The sequence below is a fragment of the Delphinus delphis genome, chromosome 14 (assembly GCF_949987515.2).
Source record: "Delphinus delphis chromosome 14, mDelDel1.2, whole genome shotgun sequence".
Taxonomy (NCBI): domain Eukaryota; kingdom Metazoa; phylum Chordata; class Mammalia; order Artiodactyla; family Delphinidae; genus Delphinus; species Delphinus delphis.
Window position 1 is genome coordinate 30,915,753 of NC_082696.1, and position 14,577 is coordinate 30,930,329.

Sequence of the window (14,577 nt, forward strand, 5' to 3'; positions counted from 1 at the left end):
AAGTTTCTAGGGATTACAGCTTTGAACAACATGGAAATATGGTCCCTTTTCAGGTTGGGTAGCTTTATCTCCTGAAATCAAGAGTTCCACTCTATGTACAGGGGCTGATATAGGTGTTTATTTTTAATGCCAGCATATTTTTATTTGGAAATGAATGTGTATTTCTCTAACGATAAGGCTTTTGCCAAAATGGGAATATAAGCTTTTTAATTTCACAAAAGTTAGCATTTCCATATCTTGAATTTCATACCAAGAGGGAATTGATACAGTTTATACTAATTGTACTAACTTTTACCAAAGCAAAACATTTTTCTGAAAGACCAAACCTTTGGGAGGATAACTAGAAGTTTAGTCGATTTGCTAATTATGTCATCAACTGTGAGATTTTTATATGGCGTTTCCATGTTTACTTAGGCGGGTTAAGGTAATCAGTAGGCTTATGGTTACCCTCCCGAGCAGCTCCAAAGCAAGCCAAGGTTATTGCTACTGCTGTGTTCACTGTCCGAGTTACTTCTTCTGGTGTCTTCCCCAGAGATGGATTCACTTCCATTATATCTAATCCTGACAGTAGCCCTACAACAACAAATGGAAATAATGTAATTTATTAAACAGTTGACATTTTTAATTGAGTACAGACTGACTTGAAATATTATCTGGGAATAGAAAGAGGTGTAATAACTGAAAACATTTCAGTCATTGCATCATGCAATGGACATTTAGGAAGTGTCTTGGGGCTCCATCTTCAGATTTGGGAGGTATCAATATATATTGGCCGGGTGTACACTTCCTTCTTTATTCACTCAGATTTTTACATACCTGTTTTGTAAATTTCTTCTGTGATGTAGAGACCTTCTCTGTAAGACAGACCTCCCTGGACTGGTGTGCCAGTAGCTGGTGTGAAAGACGGGTCCAGTCCATCAACATCAAAGCTCAAATGAATTGGCCTTTTCTTTCTTTTAAGAGGTGGGAAAGGAATTCAGTTTAAAATTGGTGGTTTAATATTTCGTGGAAAAATACAGTTCTTACTTTATAAAAAGTAACAACCCAGTGAAGTTCCATGATTGTACTTCCTTGCTTTATTAATAACTTACATTGACCAGTGTCAGTAGCAAGTCCTTTTCATAATATTTATGTTACACACATACAAACACACATACACACACACAAGTATCATACCTTCCTAGTAGATAGCTGAATGCTTCTTCCATCACTTTGCCAATTCCCAGTTTATCCACTTCAGTCATTGAAAAGTATTTAATTCCCAGAATTTTCAAAATGTAGCTATGAAAGAGAATATATTAATCTACAATTTATAAGGAGACTGACCCTATGCCCTCTTATTTCCTTTTAAAGAAAAGATCAGTGTGGTGAGATTAAAAAAAATAAGTTTGGTGAACTGTATGTATATATCAATATATTTCTAAATAGCAAGTCAACGTAAAAATCACCTGAATACATACACGTATAGGTATGTACTTGTATACATATAAATATGTGTAGATATAGATATATAGACTTGGTGCTGAAAATAATTTTTTCTCATCGGCTCGACCAGCACACCTAGCAAGAGAAAGGACAAAAAGGAAGATAAGTCACATCAAGGAATAAACTTACTGTTCCCCAGGGTCCACGTCTCTCAGGCCAATATACACAATATCTTTGGCAGATAGGCAGGGAGTCACCCAGGAGAATCCTGGGACATCGGGAATCTAGAATGGCAATGGTTCCATTGGGTTATATATGCTTCTCTTGAGCAAATCTTACATTGAAAGTTAAGGACACTTGTTAGATTGCGTGTGTCTGGTTTAGAACATAAATCTCAGGGAAATCATTAAAATATAATACAAAATGAAGAAGTTCCGGCCCGCCTGTGCTACCCTTGTTTGCTTTGGCCTTACCCAGCTTCACCCTGTGGCCCACACCTAACCTGAATCACTTGTCAGCATTTACCTGCCCTGCGCCCCATTTCCACTCTGCCCTGCTCTCCTGGAACTCCTCTGTAAAGAAATCAGTGTGCTTCCATTACTTTCATAGCTTCCTTCTTTTCTTCTCTTTCTCAGTAAAGACTTAATCCAGAGGGTGGTTGAGAGTGGCTAAGGGAAATTTTCGATCAGACCTTTGGTTTGGCCGTATCTTCAGATGGCCTGGAGCCAAGCTTGGCTCTTCCCGTGAGCTGGCTATGCATTTTGCAAGCCTGTCACTTTGGTCATCTGTTCGGAAAACACTGCTGCCGACATTTAACATGAAGGAGGTTTTGATCCCCGAGTATCATCACAACGGCCAATTTGCTACGGTTGAATCAATAAAAATTGTTTTATTGATATGCTACAGCATATCAATAAAATTATGAACTACAATGTTAAATCTCATTCTGGAATTTCATCTTAACGTCTTTTAGAAAAGAAGTTTCCAAGGAGGAGGTAGTTCTTCCTCTTGTGGTTTAGATATATGTTTCTCACAGTAAAGATGTTAAATAATAAACCACCATAATCCTCATTTTAAAACTCCATGTTTGAAAAGGCCCTATGATGTGGAGGGGACGCTTGGTAAGAATGAGAGGCTTTGGGGTTTGTAGTAGAAGGAGGAGGTGCCAGGAGACCAGTTCTGGTCCTTGCTGCACATTTGGTATGTCTGTTAACCTCTGAACCTCTGTTAACTTGTTTATAGAGGATTCCTCTCTGCCCCACCTACTACAAAGGGTAGTTTAAGAATCAGAAGGGAAGCTACATATGAAGTCAGTTTGCAAACTGTCAAGTAAGGTAGAGGTACAGAGCCTCACCACCTCTATCCGCCCACCCATTGCTTATTGGCTGCCCAGAAAAAAAGTTTGAGAAGTTAATCAAGAAGATGGCCCAGGGGTTCTTACTTCCCTTCCGCCTCCTGAGCTTCTGCTAAAGATAATTCTTTTGTAACAAAATACGAACCAGCTGTTTACCTTTCCCTTTAGTTCCTTCAGGAGGAAAGATACAGGTTGTCCATGTAAGTTCCCAGTTGTGGTTGTCAGTGGAGTGTTGATGTCGGTGTGAGCATCCACCCAAATGACACAGAGATCTGGGTGGACCCTGGCATGGCCAGAGATGCTGCCAACTGCCAAACTTGAGAGGAAAAGAAGTTTGTATGGACATCAGGTTTGCAGTATCATTACGTACATCATATCAGAAATGCAACATCCTCACCTGACTTTCCTTTAAGTCAAAGTGGCTAATATTTCTGAGAGGTTTTAAACTGGAGATGCCAATTAAACAATGATAACAATAGAGAAAGTATAGCTTATACTTAATATTTACTAACAAGTTATATTTATTCCCTTCAATGGCATTACTAATAAATTTGTAATTTTTTTCAAAACCACCTTCTAATAAAATTGCAAATTATAGTTTAACTAAAAATTAACTGTGTGAAAAGACAGTAGCCACACAAGAAATTTTTTAGCATGAGACACCACTCAACTCTCAGGGTTAAATCAGGCTCGTTTTCTGTACTCTTATCTCTCTTGGTAAATACTAATTCTCCCAAGTGAATTATGACAGAGTCCTTCCATTTTTCTTAAAATCCAATTCTTTTACAATTGGGGAGCATCACTCGGAAGTCCTTACAGCCACTTCAGCCAGTGTATCCTGGGAGCTCACTCACTCAGATCCTCTGCTGGAACTTTCTAGTCTCCTGCTATGTATTTAAGGACCCGCTCTTAGCCAGATCCAGAACCCTCAAAGTTCATCTCAAACATTCCAAGCTCCAGAAAACTTGCCGGAATGAAAACGCTAAGTAATATCTTACACAAAAGTTAAAAGATCAGGATTTGCCATGCGGTGCTTGCATTCTCCCACTTGTGAATGTTCAGGAATCCTCCAGAGAATCGTGAACTTTCAGATTCTCAAAGTGGAAGCAGTCGTTTCTTGATGTTCAGGTATTGATTCAGCTTGATGTTTGTCTTTCCCTACAGGTTTCTTTTCCTTTGGCCATTTGCCACTCTTAAAATTTCCACTTACAAATTTTTCCACTTAGAAAAGAAAGTGAGCTCCAGTTTCTCAATGGTAGTTTCGTCACAGAAGCCCTGGTAACTCTTTGGCTTTAGGGGAGAAAACGGAGGGGGATGAGGTAACTGACTCTTGCATCAAGAGCTATTGTAATGTTTGTACTCTTTAGCTAATTATACTTCTTCTGATAACATATTGTGGGACCTTGAGAGTAAACATGGAAAGACTTGCACGCAAAAATTATCTTTGCCACATTATTTATAGTGGTGAAAATTTGAAAATAATCTGAATATCTGAAAATATGGATATATATAGTGATATCATACCTTGATGAAAAATTAAGCAACAATAAACAATTATGCTTGTATATATCATGAAGTACCCTAAGGAAATTTGTAGTGTAGATTAAGAACAAAACAGGATAATACACAATTGTTAAAATCAGACACAAGGAAAAAATTATGGCAGGAAGGAAGTATGCCAGATTTTCAAAATTCCAGTAGAAATGGTTGTTAGAGAATTACAACTGCCATTGTTTTTTCCCTTTTATATATGTGTGTGTATTTCAAAATTTTTACAATTATTAACTTTTATAATGGGAAAACGCATGCTTTAGTTGTTGACCTAAATGAGTTGTTTCTATTACCAGTAATCAAGCACAGTAAACTGACTATGAATTTCCTCGGTGCTCATTTATTTAGAAATGTAAGCCTGAATATTTTGCCTAAATCCATTCACATGTCATGTATTTTCTGCTGTTACACAGATAATGCAAGCCTTCAAACAGAGCTAAATTTATGTTTCCAAAATAAAGTAGTAACCAATAAAATTAAAAGAAAAAAGACAGAAAATTTGGTATAAAATATTGATCAATGCTCTCCCTTCCTTATTTTCTCTCTTCTCATGGTTTTGGTGATACTTCCTTTACAGTATTTGTGCCAGACTTCCATAGAGATAATCATTAAAAAAGACCTGTGGTCTCCGCCCAGTACAAGACTGGTCCTTCCGTTCCTCTTGATTTCTGCCACCACATCAGCCAGCTGTTCACTTGCTTTTCCCACAGACCTTGGATTCTTCACGACTTGAAAGGGACTGTCATTAGGGACATCAGCAAAGGTCAGGGCCCCATAATCTTTCACATCACACTCTATAATTAAAATTAAAAGTTTCAGGTTACTAAGTAAAAATAGAGATTACAAAACAGCCTGTAGGATGATTCCAATTTTACCAAATAGGTGTATTTGCAAAAAAAAAAAAAAAAAAAAGTCTGGAATGGCTGTAAAAACTTGTGAAGGTAAAAAACCTTGTCCACTGTTGCCTGACAGCATCATCCCACCCTTGCTGTACACCTGTGCCTGCTGTATACTGGATTCTCTGCAAATATCGATACTGCTTGAATCGAGCCAGTTAGGCTAGATACGAAAGTGTAACAGTGATAAGCTGGTTTGCTCTTAATGGGTGGCATCACTGTCTTGGTCTCTGTCTCTGTTTATGTGCCGTCTACTTTACTACAATAAGCGTGTTTTGTATATGTAATGAAGAAATTGTTTTTAAAAGAATATGTATACATATATATTTATGCCCAGAAGAAAATACACCAATATTTTCTAAATTTTCTCACACTATATTAACAGCCCATGGTTTCAGTCCAATGTGTCACCAGCTGAAGCAGCTCAGCTCCCTGCTCTGTCCATCGTACCTGCCTCATAGTGGGACGGTCTGAATTAAATAAGAACGTATGATTAGCAACGAGCCTTAAAGCTTTTGTGAGGTCAGGAAATAAAAGCTCTATTATTATACTTCTTTAAAAAAGAAATTGCAGCTAGCCCAAAGTTTCTAAGGACCTAGGTCACTCCCTAAAAGGCCCTGTTTAGGCTTCAATGTACAGAACTTCATGTGATATAAGTACAGTGTTCTGAACTAACCAGTCATTGTACGCTGTAGTCATTAAATGTCCATGTGTATCCATGATTCACTAACACCTTCAAGAGATTCAACCTGATATAAAATATGACCAAATTATGCTTGTTAACAGAGGGACTAGTCTAGTCCATTTCCCCAAGCCTTCTGTTCTCTCTTGGGGTCTTTTTTTTTTTTTTTTTTTTTTTTTGCTTTATGAGGTATAATTGTTATTCACTAAAATTCACTCACTTTAAATGTACAGGTCAACCAGTCTTAGAAATATCTACAGTCTTGCAACCATCACCATAATCAAGATTTAGAATATTTTCATCACCCCCTAAATTCCCTCGTGCCCCTTTCTGGTCAATCCCTGCCCCACCCTCAGGCAACTACTGATCTTTGTCCTGCTATGCTTTGGTCTTTTCTAAAATTTCACACAGTTGGTAGTCTTTTGTGTCTGGCTTCTTTCACTCAGCATGACGTCTTTGCCATTCATCCATGTTCTTGCCTATGTCAGCAGTCTGTTCCTTTTTACTGTTGAGTACTATCCCGTAGTATGGATGTACCACTTTTTGTTTATCCATTCACCGGTTAATAGGCATTTCGTTTCCATTTCTTGGCTTTTATAAATAATACTGCTACAAACATTTGGGTAGTAGTGTTTATAGTATATGTTTTGACTTCTCTTGGGTAACTATCTAGGAGAAGATTTGCTGGGTCGAGAGGTAAATGTATGTTTATTTAAGAAACTGCTGAAGTGCTTTCCAAAGTGGCTGTATCATTATGCATTCCCGCCAGAAATACACGAGGGTTCGAGCTGCTCCATATCCTCCCCAACACTTCATCAGAGTTCTAAATATAAAGATGACCTTGACTTTAGCCCATACTTTTAAAATTATATCACTTTGCATTTGCATGCTCGTATACATGTATGTATATGTGTACACATATACACACCATGCAAACACTAGGTACTATTATTGTTATTATATTACTGTTTTATTTTCTTTCCTTTCACAAATAGGGGTCCTCTTGCTAGTAGTGTACTTCCTGCTGCCCCTGGCTTTTCATTTTCAATTCCTCTGACTCGCCTACCACCCACCCCCAGGTCTTGCACACACACATTCTCTTATGCAAGAGTCTGGCTGGAAAGACAAAAGATCTGAGTGAGGATATTCATCCAACAGTATTGACTGAGCATGCTCCCCATCGCTGCTTTTTTTATAGGCTGTACTTCTAAGGTTATAGCCAATGCTGCAATTCTGTGGTATAAATGTCACTCCAGACACACTCTCTTTTAGCAGGAGCCTGGTTCTTCCTTCAGAGTGAGAAGAAAATCAGGCTGATCTTTCAAGTTAAAAATTACCTTGCTCAAACTAGTGGTTACCAGTGGGGAGGGGCAATATAGGGGTAAGGGATTAAGAGGTATGAACTATTATGTACAAAATAAGCTACAAGGATATATTGTACAACACAGGAAATATAAGCCAACATTTTATAATAACTGTAAATGGAGTATAACCTTTAAAAATGTGAAGTATTATATTGTACATATATGTAACATATAATATTGTACATTAACTTATACTTCAATAAAAAGTAATTAATTTTTTCAAATTACCTAGTTCTTTAAGTTTCTCAAGCAGACCAGCCTTCCTCAATACTGTAGGGCCTTCTTCCACCCCTCCTCGTGGCTGAACAATTAAAAAATAGAGTAATTCAGACATTATCATGACCATCCGATGCCCACAATAGGAACCCTTTTCATTAATCAATTGAAGAGTATCAATTTTTGAATACCTACAGAGTCAGGAATTTACATGATCTCATTTAATCATCACAGCAAGGTAGATTGAATTACCCCTATGTCAAATATGAAGATCCAGAATCAGAAAGGTTATATAACTTTCCTAACAAGTGGGAGAGCCTTAGTTCACATCCGCATTCTTTAGATTCCAAAACTTGCATCTCCTCTTCTCCATCGCACCGCGTTACCAGCACAGTGAACACATATTTTGTGCAAAAGCACTCTGAGAGATGGAGATACAGTGATTAAAAGGAGAGGGCTTCTGTCTTTGAGTAACTAACAAGCTAATAGGGGATTTGGATATTTAATCCCAGTTACAGTGCTTAGAGACTTGCTTCAACGCAGATACAAGATTCATAACCACAAAAACAGGATGATCCTAACTCTGCCAGGAGCAGAGTGTATCAGAGAAGTCTGCGTGGAGTAGGCTGATATTTCTGCTGAGTTCTGCAATGGTGAGTAGGTGTTCAGGAAAATAGATAGGGTGATAGAGAAACTTTGCAAACCAGGGAAACAGCTTGAGTAAAAACATAAGGAAGAAAAATAAAAAAGAGCGTGGCATGAGAAAGACCTACTTGCAGGTCCTCACGGCGGTAAGTTAGGGCTTTTGGGGAGAAAGCAGGCAGCAGGGAAAATCATCACCCAGGAGCCGAAACCACAAAACTAATCTGGTATTTCAGGTATTTTGACCTGGTTAAGCACAGTTGGCACAATTCTACCTTTGCTCATTTTACATCAGGGAAGCTAACACGCTTCCTCCTGGCTGTAAATCTTCTCCAGCCTCCTGGCAGATTAGCCATCTAAAGAACCGGTTCTTGCATGTGTCTCTCTGATTCTAATTTCCAACAAGCCTTTTCAATACAGGAGGTTACTTTGTGTTCCCAGGGGAGAAGGTGTGCCAAAAGACAGGTGGATCTATCCCCAGGATTGTGCTGCGGCACCAAACGAAGTAGATATTTCTTCCCAACTCAAATTACCGGATGACTTGCCCTGGCTGCTGGGCAAATCCTCCATGTCAAATTCCTGTCCCTGGCAGCCAGGGACGCCCCACGCTCGGATGGACACATTTGCTCCTTCACTCCACTCCTTTTTTGTATGACTCCCACCCCCTCTCAAGTAGATACAATTTCTCCTTCTTTAAACTCCAACGGCGTGCTGCTTGGCTCAGATTTTGCCCTGGTTTTGTGTTTGTTTTGTCTTTTCTCCATTATTAGATTTCAGTCCAATCTTTTCTACATTTCCAGCACTGTATTTTGTAGTACGGAGCTGACACTTAGTAGATGCTCAAAAATCGTCAATTTGATAAAACTCCCTGCCCTTTTTCCCTCTCCCTTTCCAACTTTAGAACAAATCTCATACACCCCTTACAAGTGAACTTATTTACAAAACAGAAATAGACTCACAGACATACAAAACAAACTTATGATTACCAAAGGGGAGACGGAGGAGGGGATAAATTAGGAGTTCGGAATTAAAATATACACACTACTATATATAAAATAGATAACCAACAAGCACCTACTGTATAGCACAGAAAACTATACTCAACATCTTGTAATAACCTATAATGGAAAAGAATTTAAAATTTACGTTCATATATAAAACTGAATCACTTTGCTGTACACTCAAAACTAACACAACATTATAAATCAACTATATTTCAATAAAAATTTTAAAAATAACACCATTCTGGGGCTTCCCTGGTGGCGCAGTGGTTGAGAGTCCGCCTGCCAATGCAGGGGACACGGGTTCATGCCCCAGTCCAGGAAGATCCCACATGCTGCGGAGCGGCTGGGCCCGTGCGCCATGGCCGCTGAGCCTGCGCATCCGAAGCCTGTGCTCCGCAACGGGAGAGGCCACAACAGTGAGAGGCCCGCGTACCGCAAAAAAATAAAAATAAAAATAACACCATTCTGAACTTTAAGGTTTATAAAAAAAAAAAAACCACAACAAATCTTATACACCCCTTAGTTGATACAAAAGTCCTCCCTCAGTATCTGTAGAGGATTGGTTCCAGGACACCCACCCTGCCCCACCACCTCCCCATCCCCCCACCCCTACTCCCCCTACCCCCTGCCCCCTGCACGGATGCTCAAGTCCCTTACATAAAATGACATAAAGATATTCCAGATACAGAACCCGCAGATATGGAGGCCCAACTGTATATTTATTACAATATCACAGTCGATCAATTTCACAGAGTGACATTTTTTAGCTTTTTTTTTTTTTTTTTTTTGTCTGATTCAAACTGCTTCCAATGATTGGTCTTTTCTCATTGTTCTTTGTTAGCTCTACTGACTTTGAAGCTGGGCTTCATTCCCTAACTGACTGCAACTCTAAGATCCGCTATAGATCTAAAGATGCACCAGTGCAGGTCGGGAGCACAGGCTCTGGTATCAGACAGTCCTGTCTGGAATTACACAGTCGAAGCTGTGTGACCTTGAGCAAGTTCTCAAATCTCTCTGAGCCTTAGTTAACTCAACAGTAAAATCAATACAATACCTACTTCATTCTTTGCCACCACCTCCTCCCCTTAACCACTGCCCTGCAAGGGAATGGAGTCCTTTTTCAGATTCAACCTTCTAGCCCTTTAATCCTCTCTTTTGCCTATTTATCCAATTTTACCTCCTTTAAGTGAGGACAGAAATTTATATGTTGGCCATTTTTTTCCCTTCTATGCTATGGCTTAGTGTAGAAAAATATCTCTCTCTGAGTCCTTACTATCACGAGACAATAAGCTTCATTCTCACGGGGCCATGGTTTTTTTTTTGTCGTCGTTGTTTTTTTTTGCGGTACGCGGGCCTCTCACTGTTGTGGCCTCTCCCGTTGCGGAGCACAGGCTCCGGACGCGTAGGCTCAGCAGCCATGGCTCACGGGCCCAGCCGCTCCGCGACATGTGGGATCTTCCCAGACCGGGGCACGAACCCGTGTCCCCTGCATCGGCAGGTGGACTCTCAACCACTGCGTCACCAGGGAAGCCCCGGGCCATGTTTTAATAAGGAAGAGCTGTAGAAGTCAGGAAGGAAGAATTATGGAGAATGGAAAATGCATCTGGCTATATTTCAAAATATTATCCCCTGGAGTGGCTGTTATTATCAGCATTTGGCCTTCTGCTGAGGTCCAGGGGTCAGAGCATATTCAAGCCGTTTCCTCCCTTCCTTCCTTCCTTCCTTCCTCCTCTCTTCTTTCCTTCCTTCTTTTTTTATCAGTTATTTCAGGGCTATCTTTGTTAGAACCTGTCCCAAGAATAGGTGAGCACATTGTGGATTTTGCAATTACCCCCAGCATTAAAAGAAACACTTCTTTGTCAGCAAAATGTCCCTGTGTTTCAGGAGAGACCTTTGGAAGATTTCCAGGGAAAGTGAAGCAGTATTGACTGACAGTCCAAATGCAGTTTGCATCTCTAACCTCCGACCTGTCCCAATTTGTTTTGTAATAAAAAAGCCAGAGTGCAAAGCAAGAGTTCAAAACTAAGAGAAGAAATACATTGCTCAGACGGGCAAAGAGAAAGTTCTAAGACACCTGAGAAACCCCATTTAAAACAACCACAACCACAAAAAATCAGCCTGGGAAGGTGTCAATTCACACTCTATCCTGTTTGTTTTTGTTTTTGTACTTCCCCATCCCCCCTCTGTTAGCACAGACGCTTACAGGAGTCGACGATATCTGTAATCTCATTAGATTTACCAGAATGAGTGTGCCTGGGCAGAAAAAAAAAAAAAGACTCTAATTTACGTGTGGCTGGCATGTTTTGGAATCTGGGAGTTTGATAAATTCATTAGTCCTTTCAATGTGGTCAACTTGCAGGTGGGTTTCCTTTTTTGTTTTTCTTTCTTCCTCCCTCAAAGAGAGGTGCACAAGGGACTCTACCGAGTCCATGAAATCAGTACTTTTATAGAATCATGAAAGCCCTAAAATAATATAAATCACTCACAAAGTTGATAAATCAATAATGTTTAGGTTATCCACAGGTTTAAATTCTAAAGGTTGCTGCCCGTCTATGAAATTTTTCTAGGTGTCAATTACATAACTAAACAAATGTGTTTTCTTAAAATTCTATCTCCTTCTACATACACAGTAACACCAAAAGCATCGAGAGCGCGGAGATCTAAATGAGCAGCTACAATGCAGAAAGTCTATTTCCATTCAAATAAAAATATTTTCTCTTAAAAAATTATGAGGAAAAATTCAGCAGATTTAAATAAAATTAGCTGTGGCTGAGATTAGGAGCCATAAGAATAAATGGATTTGTGACCATAATTATACAATGATGCAAAATGGTGAGAGGACTTTAAAACATAGATTTCAGGTCAGGTTGTATCAGGGAATTTAACTAACTAGACATTAACACCTTAGTAATTTTGAAGCTCGAAACTTTCTCATAAATTCCGGTTCTTCAAAGCCAGGGTTTTTACTCACCTGGCCCTTTGAGAAAGGAGCTCCGATGATCCCTATGGATTTTGGCTTGGAACTCATGCTCCGGCACTGCTCACCGCTGCACCCAGGGTTTCGAGGCAGTCGTCACTCTGTGCAACTCTCAGTGACGGAGGGCACATATTTTTTTTCTATTTATAATTGAGTTAAATCTGTTTACTTTATTCTAATGAGGGAGAGTGGCTCCACCTACTGAAACAAAGCAACAGTCAAGTGGAAGTCCAGCAAGTTCATACTTGGAATAGCTATGAGTCCTCTGGGTCTAGGTCTCTAATTAAGTGAGATCATTCATGTAGACAGTTCACACCCATTTGACAAAGCCAGCTGGTGACATTAATCTTTCCTAATCACCACTTTGATTTCCTAATTATCTTTTCTAGTCATAATTAATTAATCAAAACCACAGAAGAAGTGCTATGGTTCTTGCGGTGCAAACTCAGGGCATGGTACTTACCTCCTCCAGGTCTTTGCATCCTCCTGTGTCGAAAGGGCTGGGACTAGCAAGATGGTCTCCCACATCCTTTCCAGCGCTACAACGCTGAATTCAGTTTTCACTCTGGGATTAATAGTTAATCCACGAGGCACACCTCATACACCACCAGAGCACAGTCTCAGGGAAGGCATATGACTTCCTTTTCTGATTATTAATTAAAGAAAAAATTAATTGCCTGATTAATAACCCAGAAGCGTTACCATACTAATTTTGAAATATGATATGCGGGAAAGTAACAGTTATTGGACTCATAATATCAAAATGAAATAGAGATGCAAAAACAGCCACGACTGAGTTTTTATCATGTGCCAGATGCTGTTCTGTTTTATATTATCTCATTTAATCCTTATGTGAATTTTATGACCAGTCTCATTATTTGTGTTATTTTACTGATGAAGCAACTAAAGTTCAGAGGGGTTGCCAAATGTCACAAAGAGGAAGAGCCATGACACAGTCGTGGGCATTCTAGATCCACCTAACCACTGGACTTTACATTCTAAACGCAGATGAAGTGTCAGCTATGTGTGCCTGGCAGCCCAGTGTGTAAGATCTTATAGAAAAACCCAAACGAACTTTTTGGCCAACCCAATATATCCTAGATATTTACTTGGGGTATTTTGTATAGCTAAGTATTAACCTCTTATGGTTTCACATTGCAAATAACTTTTTTCTAATCTGTCAGTAACCTGATAACTTTATATGTCATCACTCAAGATTCTTATTTTTTGAAATGGACAGTTGAATAATTTTTTCCTTATGCTTTGCACTTTGGAAGTTTCATTAAGTCCTTTCTACTCCAAGATCACAAATATATATTTCTGTATTTTCTCCTATTTGCTTTAGAGTTTATGTTTCACATTTAGTTCTTTAATCCATCTATACCCATCTTTGTACATTGTGTAAGTTTTCCAACTCTATTTTCCCTTGTAGAGTCCATCCGTTTCCTCAACAACACCCACTGAGCCGTCCTTCCATTTTGCCTCATGGATTCGAGTGTTATTTCCCTCGTGTACCAAGTTCCCCTAGACACATGGGCTCTTCTGATCCATTGGCTTATTTACCTGTGGCTGTACCAGGTCCACACTCTTTGATTATCCTGGCTTTACGGTATACCTTACCATTCTTCGGTTAATAGTAACATTTTGCTCTTCTTTTTCAAAACTGGTTTAGCTATTTATGAGCCTCTGTTCATCTACATATTCAGAATAAGTTGATGGGTTCCTTAAAAAAAATCCTGCTAGGATTTTTACTAAATTTGTAGATGAGTCCATAGAGATTTGGTATCTTTCAGGTTTCATTGTGGGTGTATTATTTTTACTCTAACATCTGAAAGTTCCTTCTATATCAAGCTGAGTTTGCCTTCCTATTACTTGACCCGGTAATTACAACCCTTCAATCCAAGTAAAACACACTATCCCTCGGCTTCATGTACTTCTTGCATTCTCTATTGTTTAGCCTGTATATCCCCAAATACCTCACCAGTTTCTTATATTACATGATGGCTACTCTCCTTCAGGTCATCAACTTGGTCATTCCCTTTAAAACATCTTCTGGCTTCCCTATGGCCTCCTTAACTATGTGATTCTATCCAGAACCAAGTGCACACATCCAGGTGTAGGTGGAGGCATCTAGCCCATCAAAGACAAATTTGGTAATGCTTGACTTTCCAATTCACTGATAAAAATACTGAACAGGGCAGCACCTATGAAAGAGCTCCTTGGCATTCCGATGGAAACCTCAGCCCAGATTGTCATAGTTCCATTCATTAGTCATGGATCCATAGGTACAGCTGTTCCCTCAATTCCCAGCTCAACCACTCTATCTTGGCTGTAAGGATATCATAAGGAAAACTTCCAGGTATGTCAATAAATTCTTGCTACACTTTGCCTGCTACATTTTGTCACTTACCAGTCTGACTTCCCTGTCAAAGGTGATGAATTGACCCTGAGAGACACTCTCTTCTT

The 14,577-nt window shown here is 39.4% G+C and overlaps 1 protein-coding gene across 1 annotated transcript; it reads right to left on the bottom strand.

Annotated features, from left to right (window-relative positions):
• Nucleotides 1-52: 52 nt before the first annotated feature.
• On the bottom strand, nt 53-12,251 carry ARG1 (arginase 1). The gene is made up of 8 exons (XM_060029950.1): nt 12,106-12,251; nt 7,501-7,573; nt 4,950-5,124; nt 2,936-3,095; nt 1,615-1,709; nt 1,177-1,281; nt 817-953; nt 53-573 (listed from the first exon to the last, which is right to left on the bottom strand). The coding sequence occupies exons 1-8, from the start codon at nt 12,160-12,162 to the stop codon at nt 407-409; spliced, it is 969 nt and encodes a 322-aa protein (XP_059885933.1). The 5' UTR covers nt 12,163-12,251; the 3' UTR covers nt 53-406.
• Nucleotides 12,252-14,577: the final 2,326 nt, after the last annotated feature.

Coding starts and splice junctions, on each gene's coding strand:
- ARG1 (XM_060029950.1), bottom strand. CDS start 12,162: ATGAGTTCCAAGCCAAAATCCATAGGGATCATCGGAGCTCCTTTCTCA. Junction 7,574..12,105: donor CTCCTTTCTCAAAGGGCCAG/GTGAGTAAAAAC, acceptor TTAATTGTTCAG/CCACGAGGAGGGGTGGAAGA. Junction 1,710..2,935: donor TGAAGGAACTAAAGGGAAAG/GTAAACAGCTGG, acceptor TTGCCATTCTAG/ATTCCCGATGTCCCAGGATT.